The 26,826-nt window shown below is 39.5% G+C and overlaps 1 protein-coding gene across 5 annotated transcripts in view; it reads left to right on the top strand.

Moving 5' to 3' along the window:
• Positions 1-759: 759 nt before the first annotated feature.
• Positions 760-26,826, top strand: part of CASK (calcium/calmodulin dependent serine protein kinase) — a 215,905-nt gene continuing 189,838 nt past the window's right edge. For all 5 annotated transcript variants that reach the window (XM_074149918.1, XM_074149927.1, XM_074149944.1 and 2 more), the window contains exon 1: positions 760-818. In XM_074149918.1, the coding sequence (XP_074006019.1) occupies positions 760-818 (59 nt within the window). The remainder of the gene's footprint in view (positions 819-26,826) is intronic.

The following is a 26,826-nucleotide window of genomic DNA, read 5'->3' on the forward strand; positions in this document are numbered from 1 at the left end:
GCCCCGGCCTCTGCCCGCCCGCTCGGTCGCGCGCGCGCGCCGTGACGGCTTTGCGTGACGGCGGCTTGGGCGCGCGCGCCCGCCCTCCAATAGAGCGAGCGCCTATTGCGGCGGCCGCCGCTGCCGTTGCTGCTGCTGCTTCTCCTCCTCCTCGCGCCTGGGAGCGTAATCAACGGCCGCGCCTGCAACTCCCCGCCCCTCCCCCTCCCACTATTATCCTCCTTCCCGGCGCGCGCGACTTCCCCCCCCCAACCCCCCCCCCCTTTCCCGGCCGGGAGCGCGCGGCCGCCCGCCCGGCGAGGGAGCGAGACGGCGCTGCCGCCGGCCCCTCTCCCCGCCGATCCCCTCCATGGATCCCGCGCCGCCGCGCTAGCCACAGCCGCCCGCCGCCACTGGGGAGTAGCCGGCTGAGAGGGGGCGGGAGGGAGGGAGGGGGGTGGGGGGGGGCGGAGGAAGGTGGGGTCGCGGAGTGTGTGACACGCGCGGGGAGCGGCGGCCCGCGGGAGGAGGAGCGGGGAGTCCCGGCGCGGCCGCGGGAGCCCCCGGGCGGGCGGCGGCGCCCCCGGAAGGTGGCGGTGGCGGCGGCAGGAGCTGCCGTAGCGGTCGGGATTCACCGCGGTGGTGGCGGTTGGCGCTGAGCGGCGGGGGAGCGCGCCGCGCGGCGGGGAGCGTGCCCGCGGCCCCCCCTCCCCCCTTCTTCGCCCCCCCTCCCCGGGGCCGCCGCCGCCGCCTCTCGGGCTGATCCCCCCCGCCCGGACCATGGCCGACGACGACGTGTTGTTCGAGGACGTGTACGAGCTCTGCGAGGTGATCGGCAAGTGAGTCCCGCGGGGGAGGCGGGCAGGGCCGGGCAGGGCGGGCGTGTGCGGTGGCGGGGAGTTGGGGGGGGGCGGCGGCAGTGCCCCCTGCCCGGCCCCTCCCGCCGGCCGTGGGGGGGGAGAGGGATGCTCTGCTCGGCACCCACCTGAGTCGCCGCCGCCAGCGGGTCCGTGCGAGATCCGCGTCCCCCCCCTTTTGGCTGGTGGCGGTGGCAGGGCGAGTGCCCCCGCCGCGCTGCCCGCCACCTTCGCTATCACACGGGAGGCGGAAGGGGGAGAAGTGACCCCATGTTTCCTCACAGCCACCATGATTAACCACCTAACCATCACTCAGGCTGGCTGCAGCAAGCGGCAACCACTTCCCACCCCTTTTCTTCTCCTCCCCCCGATATCCCATTCCACACCCATCAAGGATTGCCTATTGGGGAAGGGAAAGGGAAGATATCTCTCTCTAGATCCACCTATTCATTGAGCGTCTGCATATTTGTGCGCCAGGTGTTGGGTTTTCCTCTTCTTTGCTGCATAATAACCGGCACGTTAGTGGCAGTACTAGTGACGCTCGGGTAGTGCTCGGTTTTTGTCCAGATCTTTCCCTCCACTCTCATTCGCGTAGAAATACAGATGTGTAAGGCAGTAGGAGTGCTTGGCCTTTTGAGTCTTATTATGCAACTGCTGTTAAACCGGTGTTCGAGGCTTGTGTCGAACCTAGGAGTTGTAGTTGCTAGCGTTCCCCAGCTGCCTGTTTCGGTTGCCGCTGTGGTAGGGTGGATGAAAATGTCAGTTCAAGTCTCAGTCTGTGTAATCGCACCAAGAAAATGCATAGAATCCCCCAAATCAGATGGTGATAAAGAATGAAAGCTGAACTCCGTCCCTGTCCCCCCTCATATTTTTGTGACTGCCCAGTTTTGAAATCAGTTTTTTTATTTATTCATCATCTTTCACGTATTTTCTGTAGTTGTGTTTGTGTTGCAAAATGGACATGAGAGACATAGCAACATTGTGACTTACTAAATTTTCTATATGTTTCTGACTCCGAAGCAGAGATTGCTGTGGAAGCCTTAGTAGTGACACTGTTCAGTGTGTTTGCAGTTCTTTCTTCCTGACAATTAATTTTATGAGAATAATTGTTCACCATGCTTTGATTATAAACAAATAATTTTTTTCTGAGTGTATTCTCTTGTCTGCTCTCCACCCGTATGCATTTCAGCTTATATCAACTGCTGTCTACTTTCAAAGCTAGGGCTAAAAATATTCTAGAATTAATCTTTCTTCAGGATTATACTAAAATGCTAGTCTTGGATTTAGCAGGTGACTGTTGCCAGCAGAAGTTTCAGCACTCAGTTCTGTCATTTCAAAAGGTATTACTACCTTTCCCTTAACACAAACAACTTTTAAAAATATCAAGCTTAAAGGGCCTTGTTTGCTGTCAGAAATGGTAAGCGATTGCTTTAGCATAATACTGGTTTGTTGGTGAGAAGCTTCGGTAGCTGAGAAACAAAACTCTGTTATTAAACATGTTTTGAGGACAATTTTTGGTGCGCTACTTTCACAAGTGGTTTTATGCTAACCACTGCAGTTCACACACTATTTTATTCATACCTGATTACCGTTAGAAGGAAGATGCAGTGATTATGTTTGACATGACTGCACACCCTTTCAGAGAATGGGCGATTCACAGGGATCCAGATGTGTGCACATCTCGAATGACTTTTTTGTTTTGTGGTTGGAGAATTTTGAAGAGAGAGCTCAAGAACTGTGGATTGGATATTAGCTACAGAAGTTCCACATGCGATTTAGGTAGTATAGATAGTGTTGTGATGTAACTAGATCTAACAGATAAATATTGAATCACAGTGGTATAATGATGCCAAGAACACTGTAGCAAAAACAGGGTGGATCACTGAAAATAGCAGCAGTGATGGTGTGAAGGGTTGATAGCTCATTGTGATTGCTCAGGCTTTTCCGCACAGATGTCACGTCAGTCCTCTAAAAAAACCATTTAAAATAAATACACAATTTCATGAACAGTTTTATAAGTAGTGTTCCTGTTTCTTTGCAATACTATGCAGGTGACTTCCAGGGATGCAGCATCTTTATTTAGCTTGCAGATTTTCGGTACCACCTTGCCTGTCTTTAAGCAACTTGAGGAAGGCTGCTGTAAATCTGCTTTGAATTGCTACATATGCATCTTGCTAAACATCTTTCAGTGAAACATCCACTAAATGTCTGCACGTTCCTGTGATTTATTATTGATTGATACAGTAATTTAGTTCTTGCAAATAGCACATCTGGCCCTGATTTGCGTTTCAGACACATGAAATATTAAAACGTGTAATTTATCTTTCCTAAATAGGTAGTTGCCACTGTCATTTAAGGCAGTAAAAGATATTTTCACAAAGGGTGTGGGAAAGCGATCTTTGCCTGTAAAATGTCTGAAATTTTGTCTAAGAGAAGTTCCCAAAGTTCCTATACAATTTACTAGAGAAACAAGGAGAGAGTTTCTTAGCTGACAATATGCAGTCCAATTTGTGGAAGCATATTCTGATCTTTAGGATAAATTTTAAACACTTTTAAATACAATAAACTGATAAGACTTACTTTGTGTAAACACAGTGATAATAGCTTTTGGTGTGATGGAGTGTGGAACAATTACAATGCAATAGTATATGAATGAATTGACTGGAATGACAGTGATAAACTGTTTATTATGTCACATTTAATGTGTTTAAGTTCTGCAAGTATGCATTTTTCATTTTGATTGGGTGCTGGGAAAAAAAAAAAAAAAAGCCAGGAGGAATAGTGAGACATTCTAGTTCATGTTTCCTTTAGAAAAAAAATTTAAGGGAAATCTCCATTTGCATATATTTCTAGTATACCTTTCCATTGCTGAAAGCTATATAGAGATAAAATTTGGAATAATAATAATCCCAATTTATTGTTGAACTTTTTGAAGTAGCGTTTACGACACTAACATTAGTCATGTAGTTTTACTTTACCAGATGTGTTGTGTTCTAGATTACTGTCTTTTCTCAAGCAAGAAGTAAATTGGGGATTTCTATATTAGCCTTCAAAGATGTGTTAATGTATCTTGGGATAACTGGCAGTGACGAAAAACACAGGTGTGCCATTTTTTTTCCAAACTTGCTTCCAGGTAACTTTGAAGAGATTCTCCTTGTATATTGGTTGAGGAGTATACAAGCTATAATATTTAAGCCCTTTGATTGACAGTTCACAGATAACAGTGCTAAGTATACTTCCTTATTTTCTATTAAAATTGTCATTCAGAATGAATTGAATACTTTAGAAGATGTAGTAGGTGTAGAGTTGATACATCTTGGGTTTTCAGGTGAAAACTGTTCTGAGGTTATCATAGGAGCTCCACATTCACATAGCAATGGTTTTCTTTATGCCAGAGGGAGAATGCCTGTCTTTAGTTGGTATTGAATCTAGAAGACTGAAGCATGACTTTTATGATAGATAGACTCCTTGTTCTGCAAGGACTTTATTTTACATTATCTGGTTTTGAGTTTCTGTGCCTCTTAAGGTCCGTGTTGGTTTATGTTAACATTAAAGAAGTACCATAAAGATTGATTGACCTTTCTAACAGTAGGATTGCGGATTACTTTAAAATTTCTCCAGACTTTTAAGTTGTAAATACCATGCGATAAAGTGGCTAAAAGTTTATTTGTGTTAAAAAGGGCATTGGTCACAATTGAAATCATTAGTCTTCGTATTAATAGTCACTTAAACTGTAAATTTTTGTAATTTTGTCTTCTATTTGTGGACCATATATATGTACAATCATTGTGCATAGTAGTAGTACGGTTGTTGGTATTTTTAGTACCAAAATATAATGTGATGATTGGTGCTAATGCTGTCATAGCTTTGAGGATGTTCTCTGCAATGTGACTGGGTTCAATCTAGTCCTTTTCTGCACTGCAACACTGAGGATTTTAGTTTGTTTTCATCCCTCTTTCCCCTGTGATGGGACAATTCTCTCTGCTTGGGCTCTTCCATCTAGTAAAGAGGAGTTAAAAGTTCACCTCTCCTGCAGCCTAACAGCACTGCTGCAACACTGCAGGAGATGTGAGAGGAGGATGCAAGGTCTTGGTGCGGGAGGTGGGACAGGGAATTTTTTTTGTATTAAAGTATGAAGGCTTGTGTCCCATTGAAGTCAGACAAGAGGATGGTGGTTGCAGTTCCATCCTGAGCTATTATCTTGAGATGGAGATGCTTTAGATTTATGCCCCAGTCTGGGAGTGTTTAGGAAAGGGAGGAGAGAGTCGATGGATTCCTTGTTCAAGAAATATTTTAATAATTTTAAGTATTGCGATAGCAAAACTATCTAGAAGTATTTTGATGATTTCGGTGATACTTTTTTCATTATTGCCTCAATTTTGTCTGCACAGGAGTGAGACTACTGTTGGCTCTCAAATGTACATTTTCTCCAGCACACCGTTGAAATTTTGCATCTCCTGTAAAACTGATGCAAATAACTGATGGGTGTAATTTTGAAAAAACAAATGAAAATGTGAAACAACTGTATTATGTACTCACTGTTTGGAAAGGGAGGAGAGGGAAGGGAACTTCTCTGGGATACGGAAAGTGATTTGTCTAGTTTAGCTTTGAGTTTCTTAGTACTGTTTGAAATACTAGTGTACCAATAAAATATTCTCAGCTGTTTTCTGTGTTACAGTGTTTAAGATGAACAGATTATAATGAATATTTGATTTAAGCATGAGGTCATAATGTGCATTGCTTCAGGAAACTAGCAGTAGATTATTTGAAGTGTATAGTTGCTAGAATATCTCCTTAGCTAAATTACTCTGCTACGGATTTTAACTGTAATAGTGACCTGTTTCGACTTAAGAGGTTCTTTCTACTTAAGAGGTTCAACTGTAGCTGAACACAGAGTAGAATTAATATATCTAGTTGCAGGGTACGACATTTTAATCAGTATTCTCCCTTCCATTTCTGTGGCCTTTTCTAGTGTTGTTCTGATAAGTAGCTTCATTCTTGCATCCTTACAACGTGAACAAGACAGCTGTAATGACTGGGAAGTAGAGGCTTGCTTAAGAGTGGAGTTTGAAGGAACTTGATCTAGGAAAATAAGAAAGATCCTGCAAGGACTTTGCAAATACGTTTTTGTGCTTAAACTCTCAAGAGAAGGAAGCCCTTGAAGGTAAGAGCAGATGAGCAACTGTATGCAGACTAGTTGTGAGTAATTTGAGGCTGAAAATTAGAAGATTTTAGACCAATTTACTACTGAGATAATGTCCTGGTTTGGGCTGTCTGTGAGAAGTTGTGGACAAAAAAAGCTACCCTGTCTTGAAGATTTGCTAAGTTAAGAGTTTGATCTTTTTGTTTAAACACTATGAAGCTTTGTTGCCTTCAAGAATGGGGGCTAGGCTTTATGACCCAAGTAATCCCTGATAATAATTTCAATTCAAGCACAATGCTTGACATAAAGTGCTTCAGGATAAAGAAATATTAGGGAAAGAAAATACCCATATTTTATGTCAACAGCCACTCACCTACTTGGGTCCTCTGTCTGATACACTGGCCTTTTTATAATCTCTTATACAGGTGTCATGACAATGAAAGGTAATTGAGCATTATTAACCCTAATATGATGTTTCCAAAGATTGCTTTTCAGAAACCTGTAGTCATATTAAACGTGCCATCTGAAGAATGTTGACTTCAAAATTGAAAGTGGTGGTTCTTGAAAGTAAGTATTTTATGCCAAATTATGGAGTTAATTAAAAAAAAAAAAAAAAAGAAGAGCCCCCAAACCTTCTACGAATTCTCCTTTTTGCAGGAGTACTTTTTTTTTTAATATACAGTGTGAAAATGTGTATACAGGATATATTTCATGAATGGCCAGAATTATCATCCCTATTCATTTAAAAAGTTAGATTGATCTCTTAAGATAGTGTACTAATCATAGAATCATAGAATGGTTAGAGTTGGAAGGGATCTTGAAGATCATCAAGTTCCAACCCCCCTGCCATGGGCAGGGAAAGAACCCCAAGAAACACTTTTCTTTTTCTTTGCATTTATCAGATAAGCGTGTAAGAGGATACCTAGGTAAGGCATCCAAAGCATGGGAAGAGAGAGCTTTCACTTCAACGTGGCTGTAAACTGAACTGTATTTTAGAGTGTCGGGTTAGTAACTTCTTTTAATAAACTTCTGCTGTATTCAGAGTGAGTTACAGTGTTTCTTGGGAGATGTCTGTTGGTAAAAGGAATGCCTCTGTCGGAAACAGAAGTGCACAGCAAGTTTTAGTGTTTTAGTTACAATAGTGTTACTGGTGTTTAAGCCCCATTCTTACCAATATCCTTTCCTGAAATGAAAATTGCTACCTAAGGTTTGGAATAATTTTTGGAGCTTTACCACAAAAGACCTTTGCATTATAATAAGGGTTTAAATTTTCACTTCAGTTTGTTTGAGGAGCAAAAGTGTCTTTTCAGAGAAACAACTAGAGCACTGTTACAGGATAAATTTAGGACTAAAAGGACAAAGGACTATTTCCTAATGTATTCTCAAATGACAGAAGGGACTCTCCATTGGTTAATAAGTGCCTTGGTCTTTTACTTTCATACCTTTTTGTTGGAATAAGGTAAGAAGGCGTTGCCAGAAAGTTACTACATACCTTCAGTCTTTTATTGCAATATTCCAGGTACAGTGAGACCATACTTTGCTTCCAGGGTTAGGATTTGTCAGAATTCTTGCATTGTCATTATTTCGTCAATTTCTGTATTGACTAAGCATTTTCAGAAACCAATAGTTAAAACACATTTTCACCATGTGATAACATTTATAACTGATGCATAGTTCTTACACACTTAGAGAACATAAGGGGCACACAGTGAACTTTGGAAGTTCCACCAGAGGTTTCTAAATAGCATTCGGTTAAATAGATTTTCACTTGGCTCCTTTACCTGTTTCTTTGGCTACCCAATGGCCTGTGTAACTGCTTGCAGGTACTCCGATTTAATTTTTGACTAACATCTCCATTTTCTTTTCTGGATAGCGTGGCTATAAGCAGTTACTCCTAGCATTTAATATTGAGTAAATTTCCTACGATACGTGAATTAAGCAAGTTGTAAAAAGCTTACCTCTGAACAAAATTTTTAGAAGTAAAAGCTGGGATATAAGTCCTATATGGGTATTTAAACTGGTATAAAATGTGTTCAGTTTCAGTTCAGTTGTTTAGAAGTGCTTTCAGCTAGGTTGAAAAACTTGTTTTATCTCATCAAAGTGTCAGTTCTGCTGTAGTTGAGATTGAGAAACCCTTACAACCTTAAAGTGTCCCTTTTCTAGGGAACACATGATTCATAGGTAACTTGTAACTTCATTTAAACTCACTGTTACCAGGGTAACTTTTTGACCCAAAGAGATCTAGGGGTAACGAAGAAGTCTTAGCTGTAGTGAGGCTGAGGCTTACCAGGTGCAGTGGCCTTTAAGATAATCAGGACTTTATGAAATCTGTCTCTAGATGTCTTCTTACGTGGGTACATAAAGTATCCATTTTTCTTTTGTGCTTTCAGGATTCATTATGAACTTTCCCAGTATTAGAACTGTTGTCTTTAAAATTAAAAAAAAAAAACAAACAAAAACAGTGCTCCCTGGTTCATCTTTTTTTGTCACCCTGAAACTTCTCAACTCTTCTGCCTTTTTGATGGAGTACTGTATTGCTCTTTCCAGGGGGAAAAAACCCCAACCAAACAACAAAACATGACCAAAAAAAAGAGCAGCAAACCAAAAGAAAAAAAGTTCCTAGTATTTCTCCTAAAGGGAAGTTTAACTTGTCCTCACAAGATCTTCGGACGTGTTCCTCTATCTTCTTTATTCTCCCATTTTTGCTTTGGAGAGAGGGTCTATGAGTAAAACCTTTGTCTGCACTCCTGATGCTCTAGCTTAGAGAAGGCAGCCAAGAGGGTCTCCTATTACTTTACTTCCACCCTGCTCCAGGGAAATCCTGCAGCTGTTCCTGCAAATGGAGTTGTCAGCTGCCCACTTTCCTCCTTTTTTTTTGGCTCCAGATGTTGTTCCTGATACTGAACAGAAAGGAACAGTTCTGAACAGTGGGAAAGCACTAATTTACACCCTATTAGGGGGATCTATACACCTGTAAATGGAAGGGCAGTGAAGAAGCAAGTAAGGTAATCTTACGTCCCTTCTCCAAATTATTCCCTACCCCCCTCTTTCTGGTTAGGAAAGATTATATAGAAGGTGGGGGTGAGGGCAGTCTGGGAAGGTTACAAAAAAATTAGGGATTGATATATTTCAGTGATAGGCTCTTTTCTGCATCAGTACTGATCTGACCTAGTAACTTTTCCTAGAAAAGAGCAGACTTCTGTGTAGCTGTTTAGGTTTGCTGGGGTTGAACTTGAATCCAGCAGGACCAGATAGGTTGGCTTCAGATGTGTTTAGAGAAAACATTTGTCTGGTCAGCGCTGATCTAGTTGTAGAGAGCAGCTAACCAGGGCGGGAATTGAAGTGAAATTCTGCATCTCTAATCCTGCAGCATCTTTAAGTACATCATGATTCCTGGTGAGAGCTGTATCAAGTTGTAGCTGGTCTGTAGATTCTGTAAACATGGTGGTAATAACCTTTCTCCTCTTTTTGCCCCAGTGTGAGGCACTCGGGGAGTATATGAGTGCAATTTTGTGATGTGAACTGAATTAAGTTTGCTGCTGCTGGAAGAGGGAGGTCTTGCTCTCTTTATGTGCTTCCATGCCCTGCGTGATCCACCCTTCCTCTGTGCCAGCTTCAGCATTCATCTGATCTATATAAGCCAGGTGCACTACAAAAATATCCACTTGTTGGATGGGTTATTCTTCTGCTGTTTTCACTGGCTTGACTAGACCACCAGTGCAGTCAGGGCTATCTCAAATTAGAAGACTTAGGGATGAAGAGAGATAAGGTGTGTAGGACCCTTCCCCTCTCCCCACCTTTGACAACAATGAACCATAAATTTAGGTCGTATCATAAAATGCTTTGTTGGTGTTTTTTAAAGCATGTTTGGCTTTTTTGCAAAATAAGCAGGAAGATAGCCTCCAAGCTCTTTACTGCAATAATCCAGAAAATGGTAAGAAAATGGGAGGAAAAAAGGGAACGGGATTTCAAGTTGCAAATTAACAATTATTAGCATACTCGCAAAAAATCATACTTAGTTGCTTTTATGTTCTTAATTTGCTTCTTCCTTCTTTCTATACACATTGACATTCCCTGTAATTAAAACCAAGCACTAATTTTATGTCAGGACCTCATCTCACTCAGGTTTTAAATTGGATACACAGCACAGTCAAATTAAAGTTAGGAAGGCAACTGTAAGTTTGGTATTTTTATTTTTTGAATATTGGAATTACCACTTTGAAGTGTATTAGCTTAGGACAGCTTAGATGCTCTTCAAGTATACATGTATTTTGTTGGGTCCTTCAGGACTTAAATGTCAGCGGTTGGATGTACTCTGAACCTCAAGCATGCTTAATGTTTGTAAGTGCTTCTAATTCTTACAGAAACTAAATCTAATCTGGTTCTGATGTGATACTGTGCAAAAGTACTGATAGCATATTTAGGAAAATTCAAGAAATTCAAAACCAAAGTTATCCTGATTTACCTTTTTCAGACTTTGTTTTGCTTCAAACCTAAATTTGAAATGTGTTGCACTGATCAAGAACTTGTTCAATTAAAATATTGGGCATTTGGGGGTTTTTTGTTGTTTTTTGTTTGTTTGTTTTTAAGAAAAGTTCCATGTTAATATGTCTAGATCAAGTTTAGATTGAAAAGTACCAACATCTGCTTACAAGAAACACTGTTTTCCTTTCTACAGCCCCCAAACCAGAGGTAATCTCTTCTTTAGTATGCTCTTGGAAGCGTTAATTCCAGAGCTTCAGCGCTACAGAGGTGAAAGCCCTTTTTTTTTTTTTTTTTCCTCTGTAGAAAAAATGGTTACCTGTTGGCTGGGCTTCTCGGATGTTCAGCCCTTAAAGTTCAATTATCTTTAAAAGCATAAAGTAAACAGGGTACTTAAAAATATCAGGAGCTCTTTCTCTAATCTTAGGTCTCAAGTGTGTCAGGTTTTTTTTTATCAGGCGCAGGCACTTCCAATTGGAAAGTATTCATAGCTGCCATTGAGACTGATACTTTCTCAGCTCTTGCAGATATGTCTTCTTTTTCAGATTTTTAGTTTCTTAGTTGTTTTCAGAAGTTGGAATTGTCTGTTTGCTCTGCTGGTTAGGGGTGTTTTCAAATAGATTGCTGGCTGTAGAGTTGGTTTGCTTGTGTTGTGTGTATGAAATACTTACAGTTCTCTCAGAACAGGGACTGGCAATCTGATTTCTTCTTTTTTGCTTATTGAGTATGATCATCATGGATGCTGGTGAATAGTAAATGATTCCGTAAAACATCAACTGGGAGTGTTGAGAATGCCTTTGTTTCCCGTATCTTCTAGCCTGGTGAGTGCGTTTTCAGGCACTGTGTTTTAGAGAAGGACTTGAATATGTGCCTCCCAATTTCAGAGTGAGTGTTCCAAGCACTGATGAGTGAGTATCATGGGCATGGACCAGTGGATTGGGTCTGGGAAGGTGTCCCTGTTAATAGCTAGATGTTGGTTTGTGTATTCTCCTTAGTTGTGAGATACTGAGCTATTCATTACTGTTGAGACAGTGCTTTTCAATATGCTAGAATCATTTCATTTTAGAATTAAACAGCAAACTCAGAAGTGTAGAATTTTAGAGTATTCACAGGAATGCAACTTAGCAGAAAGGTGGGATCACTTTGTGAAACTTTTGTAATTCTTTCTCTGAATACTTGTTTTGTTTATTTCACAGTAGAGCTTAGTTTCCTATATTGCTAATGTATTTTTTAAAAATATTAGTGTTGCAGAAAGCTGAGTGGAAAATTCTCTTCCTGAAGCTGAGCCTATACCCAACTTTTCTGTATTTGTTGCTGTTGCAAAGCTGAGGAAAAGCATGAGAATAATACCTTCCTGAAATGTGGTTTCAGATACATAGCTGGAACGTTCAGAAATCAGTGGTGACTTCTGAGAATACTGATACATGGTAGACTTAAACGTATATTTTGTTGACAGCTGTTTTAAAATGTTTTTTCTGATATGTGCTAGAAATTGATTTGTGAAAGCATTGCATTTAAAATAAAGCGTTACCATGGTTTATACTAGTTCTTTCTAATGGGTTTCCAATTCTTTTGTCACTGTTTAAAAAAGGAAAAAAGAAGAAAACAACTTGAAATATTTACTGTTTGAACAAAGCTGTAAGAATTATTCAGACCTTTCTTTTTCATTTAACTTTTTCTCTTACTCTCAATCGATAGTTTGAGACTTTGCTGCCATCTCTAGTTTCTTTTTGAAATTTATCTTGAGCTGCTATTTGGTCCTGCATTTTCATCTGTACTCTTAAAAAGACAGATTGTGGCTGGATTTCATGATTGACTGCTGTTCGAAGAGTTTGTTTTGTAAAGGCTGTATCAGTGAAGAAAATAGCTATGTCCTGTGCTTATTTCCTTTAGAAAACATCAGGAAATTTCTCTAAAGAGAAATATCTTTTATTCTTTCTTGCCTTGTCTTCAGATACAGCTGTAGTTCATAAGCAAACTTTTTGCACTTTTTGCTCTCATTTTGACTGTTATTTTGCAAGTTACACTCCTGTTACTGTTCTTACTGTGATACAATACCTTAAGTTTCTAATCATTGTTTTCTGCAATTTTAAGACATATTTCAGAACAATTATAGTTTGGTTTTAGAGATGAATATACTGTCTTATACTACTTCTATACATATTTATATCTGTTGTAAAAAGTAGTTTTGTTCATCTTTCTCCTTCCTACACCTTTGAGTGCTTTCAAAATATTTTTAAAAAAATATTATACTGGATCTGACTCTGACTTCTCTGTTGGTTGGTTAATGAATATAGAACAGTTTTATTTTTTGCTAGTCTCTTCAGTACCAACATTTTACTTACAATTTGAGTGTCAATATACCTTAATGGTTTTTTTAAGAGTTTCTCTGCCAATTTTCATTCTTTCGGCATTTCTTTTATATTATAAAAGTTTCTTGGTAGCTCTGCCAAAGCTTCTTTCTGGCTTTTTTTTCCCCAGGCTTTTTTTTGCCTTACATTTCTTTTTCATATCAATACTTTTATACATTGTTTCACACTATGTGCTGGCCTAGAGTGAGATCTTGTTTAGTTTTCTTCAGACTCACTGGCCTCCCAGCAGACTGTAGGATGTCCGTCAGTCAGAATTTTGCTCCCATGGAAACTGGCTTGCTGCAGAATCAAACTACAGTTTCAGTTACTGAAATCAAAACTATCAAAAAGTTTATCTAGTCCTCATAGTTATAAGAACCTTTGAAAAAGTATCATTATTATGGTTTTATCTTTGAATCTGCAGCCAACTGCAGACTATATTGTTGCAACCTGGATTGTTTTCCTTAGAGCAAGTGGTACACAGTAATCTGTTCTGTTACTGTCTCCTGAAAATCCTGATGACAGTTCAGGTACTTAATATGTGAGGCACTTTGTTGTGGTTTTCCTTTTTTTCCCCCATAGCATTTGTAAAAGCTGTAGGGGAATGAGCTTTTCTTTTCTCAGGTTGACTTTCCCTCTGCAACATGGAAAAAATAAAGTTTTGTGGCTTCACTGCTTCTGTCTAGAATTCGAGGAAGAGAGGTAGTTCTCCATGCTCTAACTGTGCCCCTGTGAGCATGTGTGGAAGAAGGAAGTTTACCTAATCTTTTCTTACCAGGGAGGAGTAAGATTGTGGGCTTCTTGTTGAGCAACCATGCTTCCCTACCTAATCAGTTTGGGGGAGAAGAAGGGTTTTTCAGACCATAAGCATGTTTTATACCTAATAAGTGTAAACCTGCTTCAATATTTCCTTTATACTGCAATTAGAAGTAAATACTTTTTATATTTTTCACATTTTTCTACTTTTTCTAATCTTTGTGACTTCGGGGGGTTAGGGATGGTCTTCAAAGAATGATTAAAAAATGCTGCTACTTTTGTTAAGCTCTTGCTGTTTTACAGGATGTTTCTTGAAATCTCAGGAGACGGAAACTTGCATGCCTACGGCCCATGTTCCAGGTCCTATTACTTCTAGAAATATAAGCCTCTAAGGGAAAGGAGAAAGTTGTATCTCCCAAGTATGAAACCTGTAACATGTCTTCTGCAGGACTGTATGTGTTCTGTGGAAAATGTTAATGCCAGTAAGCTTGTTTGAAGGAATGTGATCCTGCCTGTTAGTAATTGAGAGATGATACCAGTGCTGTACTTTTTGGTTGGTTGGGGCATTTTTGGTTTTCTTTTGTTTCTTTTTTTTTTTTAAATCATCCATATGCAAATGGGCTGGTGGTGAAATTCTTCATTTTCTTTTCGCCATTCTCCTTCACTTGTAGTAAACATAAATGTGCTCTTCTAGCCTATCAGCTTAAATGCTATTTGGAAATTTGTTGTTTATAAACCTTCAGAAAGTATGCTGTTATTTAATGACATGCAAAAATCTTTTAATCAGCATTCTTTGGAGTGGCTCAAATGCACAGCAGTGTGCTAAGTCCAAATTTACATTTAACCAAGTACTAATTAAGTGTTTTTCTTGTTTGGAGTTAAGACCCCACAAAACATGCAAAATCCATGTATTCTTGTCTGCTTTAATGGGTATGAGCTGAGTTGTTATGGCCTGTATCTTGCTCGGGAGCAAATTTTTGATCCTGGCATACCTAATGCATACAGTAGGAATGAGAAAGTGGACAGTATTGATCTAATGTGAAAGCATCCTTTTTTTTTTTGGTGTGGTTTTTGTTGGGTTCCCCCCCCCCCCCCCCCCAGTTGTTTCAGCTGTTTTCTGAAATAACTTCCCTAGTTCTGTTCTGTTCTGTTCTGTCAGTAAAGCATGTGTAATCTGTTACCTCCTCTTTTCTAACAGGAAGGTTGGGAAGGGCTATTGCTCAGTATTAGCAAGCTGGTAATCAACAATGTAAATATGCTGGTATGGTTCAAAATGAGCCAGTACTCAGAACTGTCAGTGTGTTTATGAATGTTTGGTGCCATCCAGAGTAGACTGAAAAAATCACGTTCATCTTTTCAGTATTATGTTGGAAGTGACTTGCTAATCAATTTTAATTAGCATATGCTCTTTCATTAGTTAATATGGTTTCTCAATTTACGTTTTTGAGAAAATCTGTCTAGTAGTAGAATATTCTAACTGTAGTCAGACAGTTGTCCTACAGTTTATTTAAATTATAGTCCAGGTTGGTCTGTGTAACCAATTTGTAATGTTTATGTAGCACATGAAAATCTTCAAGATTTACATAGGTAATTCTGTAAAATGGGAATTATTTTCTTGTAAGAAAGTAGACAGCAAATAGTAGAAAATGTTCACAATACTAATATTGCATATCAAATTAATCTTCATCTTGTCCAGAAAAGAGTTTCTGTGCAAGTGTTCACTTTCAAAGTTTTTTAAATTTCATAGTAAAATGTATATAATGAAGTTCTAAAAAAATCTGTCAAGCAGTGTTCTTTCAGATGTGTTCCCTTCCTCGTTGTAATTTTTGTTCATATTCTCACTGTTTTGGGGCCTAAATTAGACTGAAAAAAAAATCAGGATTAAAAAGAGTCTCTGTTCCCCACCCCCCCCACCCCCCCCACCCCCCGCCTTTATCCCGCAACTTTCGTAAGTTTCCCACAGAATCACTCTTTTCAGGGATTTTGGCCAGTTTTTCAACTAGAGAGCTTAAAACCTTCATCTCTACCTGGGTAGGAATTGGGGAGCACCAGAAAGCAAATTACTGTGTGAACAGCCATGTGTCTTCGTGAAAACAGCTAAGTCAGGAAAACAGTTTCTCAGAAAGAAGATTACATGTCTTTGTTTTTAGAAGGAAAGCACAGGTGATATAATTTATTTTTTTTACCTCTCGGACAAATATTTTCTGCTTCTCAGTGGACATGTGGCTGTCACATGCTAGAAAATGTTAGTGAGGGAAGATGCTTTTGGTGTTGGCTCCCTTTCAGTGATGCTACCTTAGTGATGGACGGAATGTGTGATATTTGGAATCTGGTTTGTCACAGAGGAGTGTCATACAGTAAACATATCACTGGGTCTTCAGGTAGACGTAAATGAGACTTGTTTTTTGCAAGGTAGGATAGATTTGAAATGAATGCTTGGACAAACTGATTAAAGAAAACTTTACTTAGCTGCTGCAAGTTCTTATTTTAATTAGTACATTAACTTCTGAAATATGGCTTAAGTTTGCCCAAGAAAGTTTTATAACAAGCCGATAACTGTCAGGGGGCGGGGGGGGGAGGAGAAGGGTTTGTTCATTTGTTTATTTTTAAAGCATATGCATAGCATAATTTTTAGCATGTTGGGGGAAAAAATGGGATCTTTATACAAACTGCTTGGCAGTAAATCCTTCCTTTCAGCATTCAACCTTATTCCAGCTGTGAAGGTTCATGCAGTACAGCCTTGGAACTTTCTTCTACTTGTTGCAGCTGTACTGAAGTTGCATCTCTGCAGAAGACTGTCAGATTTATCATCTGCTACCATGTCTACAGAAGGCTTTCACCACCAGTCAGGATGCATGCTTCAGCTCTCTTTTGCCAGTTATTCATTGTAGACTGAGCCTTGTCTGCACCCAAACTTGAGATAGGTAGATGCACTTACTGTAGCATCTGCAAACCTTTTTTTTATTCAAAATGTAACTGGAGAGAGAAGACTACCACTGAAATACTTTCATGCTGTTCTGTCCAGTCAAAGGATGTAATTTTTTCTTTTTTCCTACCTATCACTCATTGAGCTGCTGTGTTTTAGCTTAATTGGTATTTTGCCAATGCTGCTTTAAGATGATTGAAACAATTATGTTTTTCCAGATACCCCCAGTGCAGATGTTTTTGAGACATATTCACATCTCTTATGGGTTATAAGGTATAAAAAGAAATTAAAAGTTTGAACCTTTATATTGTGTCAAACTGAAGGCATTATTACCTGTGGTTTAACAACATTGAGTTCATCACTGGACTTTTTGACCTTATAACAGTAAATGTGCAGTTTTTAGGGATGAAGTTCTGCATTAAAAAATAATACTGCTTAATATTTCTGAAGTGTCATTTAATTTTTTTCCCCACGGAATTGACTTTAGTCGTATAATGTACTTTCTGAAATTGTTGGTCAGTTCCAGTCACTGCTTGAATAGACCTGTCCAGGAAAAATATACATCTGTGTGTTAAACAGAATTGATTCAGAGCTACATTAAGACCAATGATTTTGCCCAACTTCTGCTTTCAGAAGTCCAGTAGAGTCTCAGTTGTAGGCTGTGGTTCACTTTTTGCTCTTGTTATTTTGGTTTTATTTATTTATTTATTTATTTAAAACTTCATATGTACCTTAATTTCACATGGTGTTGAAAATAATTGATGCTTACATTTTGGAGCAATAAATTGGCGATGTGCTTCAGCAAAGTCTGCAAACTCATGCTCAGATCTACTAGTCTGTCCAGGTAATGGTTAGGATCAGTTTGAGCTCTGTTGTGTTGCAGCAGCGAAGGCAACAGTGCAAAACTCAACCCTTGAATGTTTTTACATAAGCCTTCTCAGGTCATGTCTGATCATTTTAGAAAATCTTGAACTCGGTGCAGAGCTCATCAAGCATGGTTAGTTTTGATCAGAACTGAGGAAGGGGGAACAGAGAGGGAGAACGGAAAGCAATTTCCTTTTGTCCAGTGTACCAGCCCTGACTGTTGGAGACCCAAATTTGACTGTGTGCCCTGAGTACTACGTTAGAAGTCAGACTTAGATCTGGTGCTCTACAATCCTGCTGTTCTAGCTGTGTGACTTGGTAACCAAGAATACACTATTAGAGGGCTACAGGTAGTGGGGATTTAGATTATATTCTTACCAGCGAAGGGAACTGCACTGTACAGGTTGGAGCTTCTAACGCTGATTATGCATGTTGTTCAGTGCTGCTGCAATGAAGAGTACTTAAGTCTTTGGAGCAGAAGCGTTAGAGCCATCTAGGATTTCCATATATCCATAAAAGTATGATCTGCTCCTTCTGGCTGTTTGCGTACAGTTCAGCTCATGAATGCTGTTTTTTTGGTTATTGGTTTTATTGTTTTTTGTTTTGGTTTTTTTTTCCTTTGGAGAGTCAGATTGGTTTAATCATTTTTTCAGGTGAACTGTCTTATATGCAGTAATATAAACCACTACTTCTACCTCATATAAAAAGACATAAGGTATGTCACAATGAAAGTAGTAAAGGTAAAAAATTGAAGAATTTCATTAATTGTATTAAAGATAGTTGTAACAACTTCAGAAGAAATCTTAGGAAAAGGAGGATACAGAATAGATGTCTATATCTAAATGACGTAAACTTCAGGTTCTTAGAATTCTGTGGAATTGGTTATAGTTGCATTCTAGATTCAACATACAAGATTTCTGTAAGGATAAATACAAAGAAATGAAGACTGTAGAAAAAAAACAAGCAAATATTTGTAGAGAGTACAAGGCAATTTAAAGTGTAAAAGAACCCCTCGTTTTGTGGTTCAATAAGGCCAAGTGCCGGATCCTGGACTTGGGTCACAACAATCCCGTGCAGCGCTACAGGCTCGGGGCAGTGTGGCTGGAGAGCTGCCTAGCAGAAGAGGACCTGGGGGTGTTGGTCCACTGTCAGCGGAACATGAGCCAGCAGTGTGCCCAAGTGGCCAAGAAGGCCAACAGCATCCTAGCCTGTATCAGGAATAGCGTGGTGAGTAGGACTCAGGAGGTGATCGTCCCCCTGTACTCGGCACTGGTGAGGCCCCACCTCGAGTACTGTGTCCAGTTTTGGGCCCCTTACCACAAAAAAGACATTGAGGTGCTGGAGCATGTTCAGAGGAGGGCAATGAAGCTGGTGAGGGGTCTGGAGAGTAAGTCTTATGAGGAGAGGCTGAGGGAGCTGGGGTTGTTCAGCCTGGAGAAAAGGAGGCTGAGGGGGGACCTTATTGCTCTCTACAACTACCTGAAAGGAGGTTGTAGAGAGGCGGGGGTCGGTCTCTTCTCCCAAGTCACAGGCAATAGGACAAGAGGAAATGGCCTCAAGTTGCACCAGGGGAGGTTCAGATTAGATATCAGGAAAAATTTTTACACTGAAAGGGTTATTAAGCATTGGAATGGGCTGCCCAGGGAAGTGGTTGAGGCACCATCCCTGGAAGTATTCAAAAGATGGGTTGACATAGTGCTTAGTGGCATGGTTTAGTGATGTTTTTTTTGTCAGAGTTAGGTTGATGGTTGGACTAGATGATCTTAAAGGTCCCTTCCAACCTAGACAGTTCTATGATTCTATGACTTTCTCATTATGAATTACAGTATTATAGCATTTTATGGGAAAAGTATGTAAAAGCAGTCATTGGTACATATAAGGTTAATACATCAGAAGAGAATTCTAGAAGTTCTTGTAGCAGCCTTTAAATATAAGACCAATTTGTTATTTATGTGTGTTTGATAAGTGAAGGGCTTCAAATTTCAGGGCTCCAGTAACAGGCTGTGAAAATGTATATGTTTTGTTTAAAAACTAAATCCTAGTTTAAAATAAATGCGTAACTTCTTGGAGTGGCTCTTAAGTGGAGCATGTTCCAGGCCAGTTCTGCTCAGGAGTGCATTTGCAATTGCTTCAGGATGAGAAACAGGGGAACAGAAATTGTAATTGGAAGCTCCTGAAGAAAAGATTCCTACTGGAGGTGAATGTGGGAGGAAGAGGGAGGAAACAGAATGAGGAGAGTAGGCTGATAGGAAGGAAGGAAGGAAGTATGAGGAACTGTGTTTGAAAAATGAAATTGGATAACCGGAGGAGGAGAATTTGTGATTGCCAGCCTGCAGGGACAGAGGAAATGGGATGGGGCTTTGAGCAACCTGGTGTAGTGGAATGTGTCCCTGCCCATGGGGTTGGAGCTAGATGATATTTAAAGTCCCTTCCAACTCTAACCGTTCTATAATTCTGTGGTTCTATGAAAATGGGTTAATGGAAGGAAAAGGAACAGCAAGTATTACAGGTTAATAACAGAATGTTTATAGAGGTGAGAGAGAAGACATCCCAGCTGAGCTAAAGGTTGTGGAAAAGAAGCAGCTGGTGCCTGAGAAGGTCTAGTGAAAGAGGAATGGAAGTGAGGTGAGAATCATGGAAGGCAAGATTAGGATTAGTGAGGTGATAATTGAACATGAAAGAGACCATTTTAGCAAAGTGGAGTAGGCAGAAGAGTGTAAATATTGATGAGTGAGTAGAGATGGAATGTTTGACAAGGCTATTGCTGTCCATTATTCCTCCAATATTCAGTGTCTTTGAAGTAGAATGTTTTTTAATTACAGTGATTTATTTCTTTATTTGTGTGCTGTTTAGCCACATAAGCAGAGTAGAGGTTATTAGTATGTTATAGTAAACTATGAAGAAAAGTGTTTACTTCAGAAACTGTACTGAGCTGAATCACAGGGTATAATCGTAGCTGGTAACAGTTGACTTTTGTCAGCCATCTCAAGTTATATTTTCCCCGTTTCTTAATTCTATCTTTTAAGTGATTAAATCACTCCTCCTGATCCTTCATTCTTGCTCTTCTTTTCCACTTCTTCCCAGCACTTATGGCTCAGCTCCTTTAATTTTACATGAACTGGATTAATTTAAATGTTTAAAATATTATGTCTTGCTAACCTAGCTCATTCAGACCGAAGCAGGTTAGGGAACAATTGCAGGAACGGCCAAGGTGAGGGATGAAAGCATGCTTGACCTCTGACAGAGGAAACAACAGTTGGTTATAGCTAGGTTTGACAGCTCTGTGCCAGCTTGGATTCTCTGGTCCTGCATGCATGCACCTTAGTGCAGCTATCTTGTGAATATATATAAATTCACAATTTAGTAAAAGTTATTTCGATATTATTTTTTAATACAAACTCCATAACATTATGCTCAGGTCATGCAGATTTTTTATGTATTACAATATTATTAATATATTTATCTGTTGATACAACCTAGCTTAAAGACTTTTTCTGGACAAAATTTGGTGACTCGTTCCTAGTTGACAGACCTATTATTTTCAGACAGCGCAGAAAATAAAAGGCTTTTTACTTTTGACAGTCAAGACTTTTTTAAAATCTTGAGATTACAGCAGACACTTTGGGGTTTTGTTCTGTCAGTTTGATTTTTTTGGTGTTTTGTTTTTGTGGGGTTTTTGTGGTTTTTTTTTAGTCTCCTGAAGCTGAGTGCTCAATATATTCCATGTTAACATTATGATTCCGAGTCCTGTGGATTTCTTCTAGCTGCATCCTGGTACTTCTGTTGTATTTCTTCTGAAAGAATTAAGTTTCTTCACTTCTTGATACTCTTTGTGTTTTGTTCTTAGTTAACGTTTCCACATGATACATGTAAACCATTGCTTTAGGGAAAAAAAAATAATCCTGTTGGTATTGCAAACTTAAAATTAGCCAGGACTAATTAGTAAGTGTGACTCTTAAAATTAGCAAGTGTGACTCTTTCCACCTTTCCTGTTGATGTGCAGTGTGAATGCTATAACCAGAGTGGCTTTTTAAATCTGCCATCTAGACTTGGAGTTACACAGAAGTCAGCATATGGTTGTTAAACTGGCAATGATTTCCTATATTGTATCCTTGCAGTTTCCTTGAGCAAGGGTAGGACTGTACAAGGTTACCATAGAATTCAGCTTGCAGTGCTGCTGTTGTTGATGGCACATTACAAAGAAAGAGCACTTGATTAAACATTCTTGGAAGGATGTTGCCATATAGAAATACCAATTTTACAAATACAAACCTGGAAATTACCTTCTACTCAAGTGCAGCTTTTCTGTAAAAGAACCTTCTGTATAGATATAATAAAAAAATTAACCATTGCTCATATAGTATTTTTGTATACTGGCTTAGCAGAAATCAGGCTTTGTAATTTTTACATTTCCTTCTTAAAAACATGCAAGATACTGTGATGCCACTGAGCTTTCCATGTCTCTCTAAAATTGTCTTATGGTTTTATCTGTCCCTGAAAAAGAAGATTCCAGTGTATGGATGTAGTCAGAGGATGAGTTTTTGTGTCAATCAGACAGTTGTTTATATTCAGTGTAACAATAGGAAATGGTGCTCTGTCCCTCCTCCCCACGGATTTTTTTTTCTGTCTTTTATGCTGCTGGAAAGAAGCAGGTGGTTGTCAACTCTCTGCTTCAGACTGGAGATGCTTAATGTATTATATAGCATGAATGCAGTACAAACTCTCTTGCTGCTAGCCTGTTTAAATGTCTGAAGATTTATGGGTGAGAAAATGAAGAATATCCCCTTGTTGCTGTGGCAGTTTCCTTTCCCATATGGTGACCCATCAGTCCAGATGCAGCAGGATGGATAAATAAGATCTGTGTTGCATTGTTCCTTTGGCAAAACAAAGAACCATGAAGACTCAGATAAGTGAATGAGTGTGTATGGTCACTATGTGTGGGTTGTTAGGCCACTGCAAACATAAAGTAAAATTGATTTCATAGAATCTTTCAGATTAAAGGGCCCTTGAGAGGTCGTCAGCCTGATCTGCTTGAAGTAGATTGCTCAAGGCTTTGTCCAGTTGGGTCTAGAAAAGGATGGAGAGCCATAATTTCCCTGTACAGCCTGTTCCAGTGCTTAATTATTTTCCTAGGGAAAAATGTTTTCCTTGTATCCAGATGGAACCTTCACTGTTTCTCTTATGACTGTTGTGGCAGATTCTTCCACTGTATACCTAGGCAAAGAGCTTGACTCTGTCTTCTTGATAACTTCTTAGGTGTTGCAAGGCTACTGCTAAGTACCCTGTTAAGCTTTCTCTTCTCTAGGCTATACAAGCTTATTTTCCTTAGCTTGTCCTTATAGGCTGAGTGTTTGAAATTTATTTGCGTGCTAGATTTGTCAGGTTTTTTTCCAAGGACCTTTGGTTCCTATTTGCAATTGGCAGATCTCTATCTTTTCTTTTCTTTTTCTATGAAAAAAAAATTAGAATTATGGTAGATGATGGGACAGCAAGGGATATTATTTATCTAGACTTCAGGAAGGCCTTTGACACTGTCTCCCATAAGGTCCTTATAGAGAAGCTGATGGAGTATGGGCTGCATGAGCCAATAACGAGTTCTGTTGAAAACTAGCTGAATGGATGGGCCTAGAGGATGCTTATCAGTGGCATGAAGTCTAGGTAGAGGTCAGAAACTATGGATGTACCTTAGGGGTCATTACTGGGTCCAATCCTCTTTAAAATCTTCATTAATGATCTTGGTGGTGGGACAGAGTGTACCCTCAGCAAAGTTGCAGATGACACCAAAAGGAGGAGTGGCTGATAAACCAGAGGGTTGCGCTGTCATCCAGAGAGTCCTCGAGCAAAAGTTGGAGCAATGGGCTGACAGGAACCTCATGCAGTTCAGCAAGGGGAAGTGTGCAAAGTTGTGCAGGTGGGGAGAAACAACCCCATGTGCCAGTACATGCTGGGGGCTGACCAGTGGAAAGCATCTTTTCAGAAAAGGCCCTGTGATGGTCATGGTGGACACCAAGTTGAACATGAGACAACAGTATGCCTTTGCAGCAAAGAAGGGCTGATGGTATCCTGGGCTGCCTTAGGAGGAGTGTTACCAAGCGACTGAGGGAGAAGAGAGGCAGTGGGCACAAACTGAAACACGGAGGGCTCTGTATGAACATCAGGAAACAGTTGGGTTTTTTTTATTTTGAGGATAACCGAGCACTGGGCACAAATTACTCAGAGAGGTTGTGGAGTCCCCATCCTTGAGATATGTAAAAGCTGGTGGTCCTCGGCAGCTGGCTCTAGGTGGCCCTGCTTGAGCAGGGAGTGGTGGACCAGATGACCTCCAGGGGTTCTTTCTAACCTCAACCATTCTCTGATTCTTTGTACATGATTTAGGGAAGTAGATGGTACATCTCATGCTTTTGAAAGCTCTGTGGCAAGTTTCCTTAGCAGTAGGCTGAAGACTTGAGTTTTTAATTGGATCCAGCTCAGGTTTGCATGTGACAGCTGCTTTTGATGTTTCTGGGTGGGGAATAGCCTCTGATACTATATTAAATATCCTCCAGGTTATAAAAATAGCGGGAATGGGATGCACAGTTCTATATGTTCAGGTTTGCTGTGATCAGAAATATGTTGAAAATCTGGCTGTCCAATAACTTTAAGTTTGTCATCTTAAGTTAGATCTTCCATTTAGTACTGGGATTTATCAGACAGCATTTCAGACCTCATACTGTTCTAAACCTGGGGGCACACAAAGCTTCCAAAACATTTGGAACCATTTCTTATGATGCCTTAATTCCTAATTGCTATCTCTTTCACTATGGGTGTATGACAATCCTTTCTCCCACAGCGTGGTGCTATTGTGTTTAGCTCTGTAAAGCTAGCAACAGAACTGAAATAAATCATTCTTTAAAAGGGTATAGTGCTACAGCTAAGAAGGATCCTAATATTTCCCCCTTCTGAACACCACATTCCAGTTTGTTATAATAGAAGCTGTGAGCATGGGCAAGGCTTTCATGGAGTTATGTGCTAGTAAAGCTAATTATTGTTAAAGTTTTAGTGGCTTCACAGCCTCCTCATTTTGTATTGTATACGGAAGCAAGAAGTGGAATGTTTGTTGAAGGTAGTCTTTCACTGCATCTGTCACAGAAACCTGAATGAACATGCATGTTCCTCATAGATTTTTTTTTATATGCACTTCTACAGAAAAGGGAAGTAATAACAGTAGGTGAAACACCTGGGGTACAAGGTAGTTCTTTTTTCCACTTCAGTCTCCACTAAGTTAATGTAGACATTTGACTAGGTCGTTGGACCACCTTTACTAAACCAGAAGTGAATATCCTTCTGCACAGGAGTGGAAAAAAATGAGCTTAACTTAAAACCATTATTTAATTTTGTTTAATTATAAAGTTGATTTTCCCCTTTGAATGATGGTGGAATTTAAACAGCAATGTTAAACCAGTGGGATGTTATACACCTCACACTGAAAGTGAGACGTAGTAAACTCAGCTCATCATTAATTGTTTTGTTTCCTATAACAAAATGTGCCCAGCTGCTTGCAGTTCAAAAATAATTGTCAGTTCTGCTTGTTCTGTTTTTCTTTTTCTTTTTCCCTTTCTTAATTGTAAATCAAGAATTTGTGTTTCCTGAGAGGAAGTTGCTTCTTAAGACTTTGATTTACACTAATGTGGCCATGAGTGATTCTAACAGAGCTGTCTTTGATTTTTTTTTTTTTTTGGCGTGCTCTTCAAGTATCTTCTTTTTTACCCCCTTGCACACACTGAGTTCAGATTCTTTTTTTTTTCTTTTTTAAACATGTTTTCATCACATTCTTCTCTTCTGAGTTGCATCTTTCTGCCTGCAATGACATCTGTGCAGCAGTAATGCTTACTCTTCTCTGTTTTAGCCACGTGGGTCCGTGATTTTTAAGCCTCTCTCCTGTTACTGAGACCCAGTGCCAAAGACCAAAATTAGCTTATTTAAATCCAGTTACAAAAACGTATTAGTTCTTGAATTTGGCTTGCTGATTTAGTGTGCATATACAGGCTTTTACTTGAAGGTGATGTAATGAATGGCTTGTTTGCTGTGATTGTTTGTTTGAATTCATGACATCCTTTAATTTAACATACTCTGTAGTTATTAAAGGTGTGAAGGGCTTTCAAGAGTAGTGTTGGTAACAAACTTAATTGGGTGTTGCTTAAGCTTTAAAATGTTTTGAAGAAACTGAGGCTTATGCAGTTATTTTTAAGTTATTGCATCTTAAATAAACAAATCTTCAAATAACTGTTAAATAAGCTAATAAGACTTATCTAGCCTTCACCATGTTTATGCTATAAATAGATCTAAAGCCAGTCCTTGGCAGCAGGCCGCTTAACAGGCTTCTGTGTGGCTTTACAGCTAGAGCTGTGTATGTCTGGGAGACCCACCTGGTGAGTAAGCTCACTTTTTAAATGGGCCTTTTTTTTCAGTGGTGAAAGTGAATAAGAAAGAAGTAAAATTTATAGTCATGGGAAAAGAGGGAGGGGGCTGGATCCACCTAGTGATTGTAGCGATTCTAAAATCTTAAAGAGATAACAGCATGCCTGTGCTACCTCAGTAATTAGATAATAAATTGATCATCAAATACCTAAGGAGTATTCAGTTTTTCTCTGAGTATACCACACTTAACACATCACAATTGATATAATTTCCTCAGTGGTTGAAAAAGACATAAGTAAAATTTTGACATGTAAAAGGGCATAAAAGATCACCTGCTCCAAAATTGCTACTCAGGAAGAGTAAGCAGAAAATACTCTTCCCTTAGTTAAATTATACTTGAGCATGTGTCCCAATTTAGGGCACAAGTAAGGTAATCGGAAAGAATGTCCTCAAAAATCGCTACACTGGAAGGGGAGACCAGAGATCACCTGGACTGTTTTAGATACATAATTTAAATTTTTAGAGAAATATTAAAGTAATGGGGGGGGGGCAGATTGAAATAATTTTCTTACTTTCTTACTGAGAGATAAAAATTAAAAATCTTTTCAGGAGAGCATGATGCTTTTTCTCTCATTTAAGTGAGGCATTTGGTGAACAATTAGGTCTTTAAAGTATGTTTAGATTTATTTCTGAATAAATATTTCTGCTTAAAATGAGTATACATATATAGGAGTGGCTGAAGTGCATCGAAATTTTTCTCTAATATGCATTATCCATAAAAACAAAACCCCAAGATATGTATTTGAGATTATATACTCCACACTGTAAATGTTTTATACAAAGCAGCATGTCTTGTTTTCTGTATGGTACACTGACAAGTGGAGGGAGGAATTTCATGAGAGGCAAAGCAGCTTCTTGATTAACAATGCCAAGATTTCTGTTTAACAGCCAGTAATATTGAAACCTGTCAGTTGTATGCTGTCTGTAAAGTGATTTTGCTTTTGTACATAATGCTGGAATTAGTTACAGTAGCCACTTGCTTAGAAGTATTGACTGCTTAGGACATTAGGC

Source organism: Numenius arquata, chromosome 1 (genome assembly GCF_964106895.1).
Source record: "Numenius arquata chromosome 1, bNumArq3.hap1.1, whole genome shotgun sequence".
NCBI lineage: Eukaryota > Metazoa > Chordata > Aves > Charadriiformes > Scolopacidae > Numenius > Numenius arquata.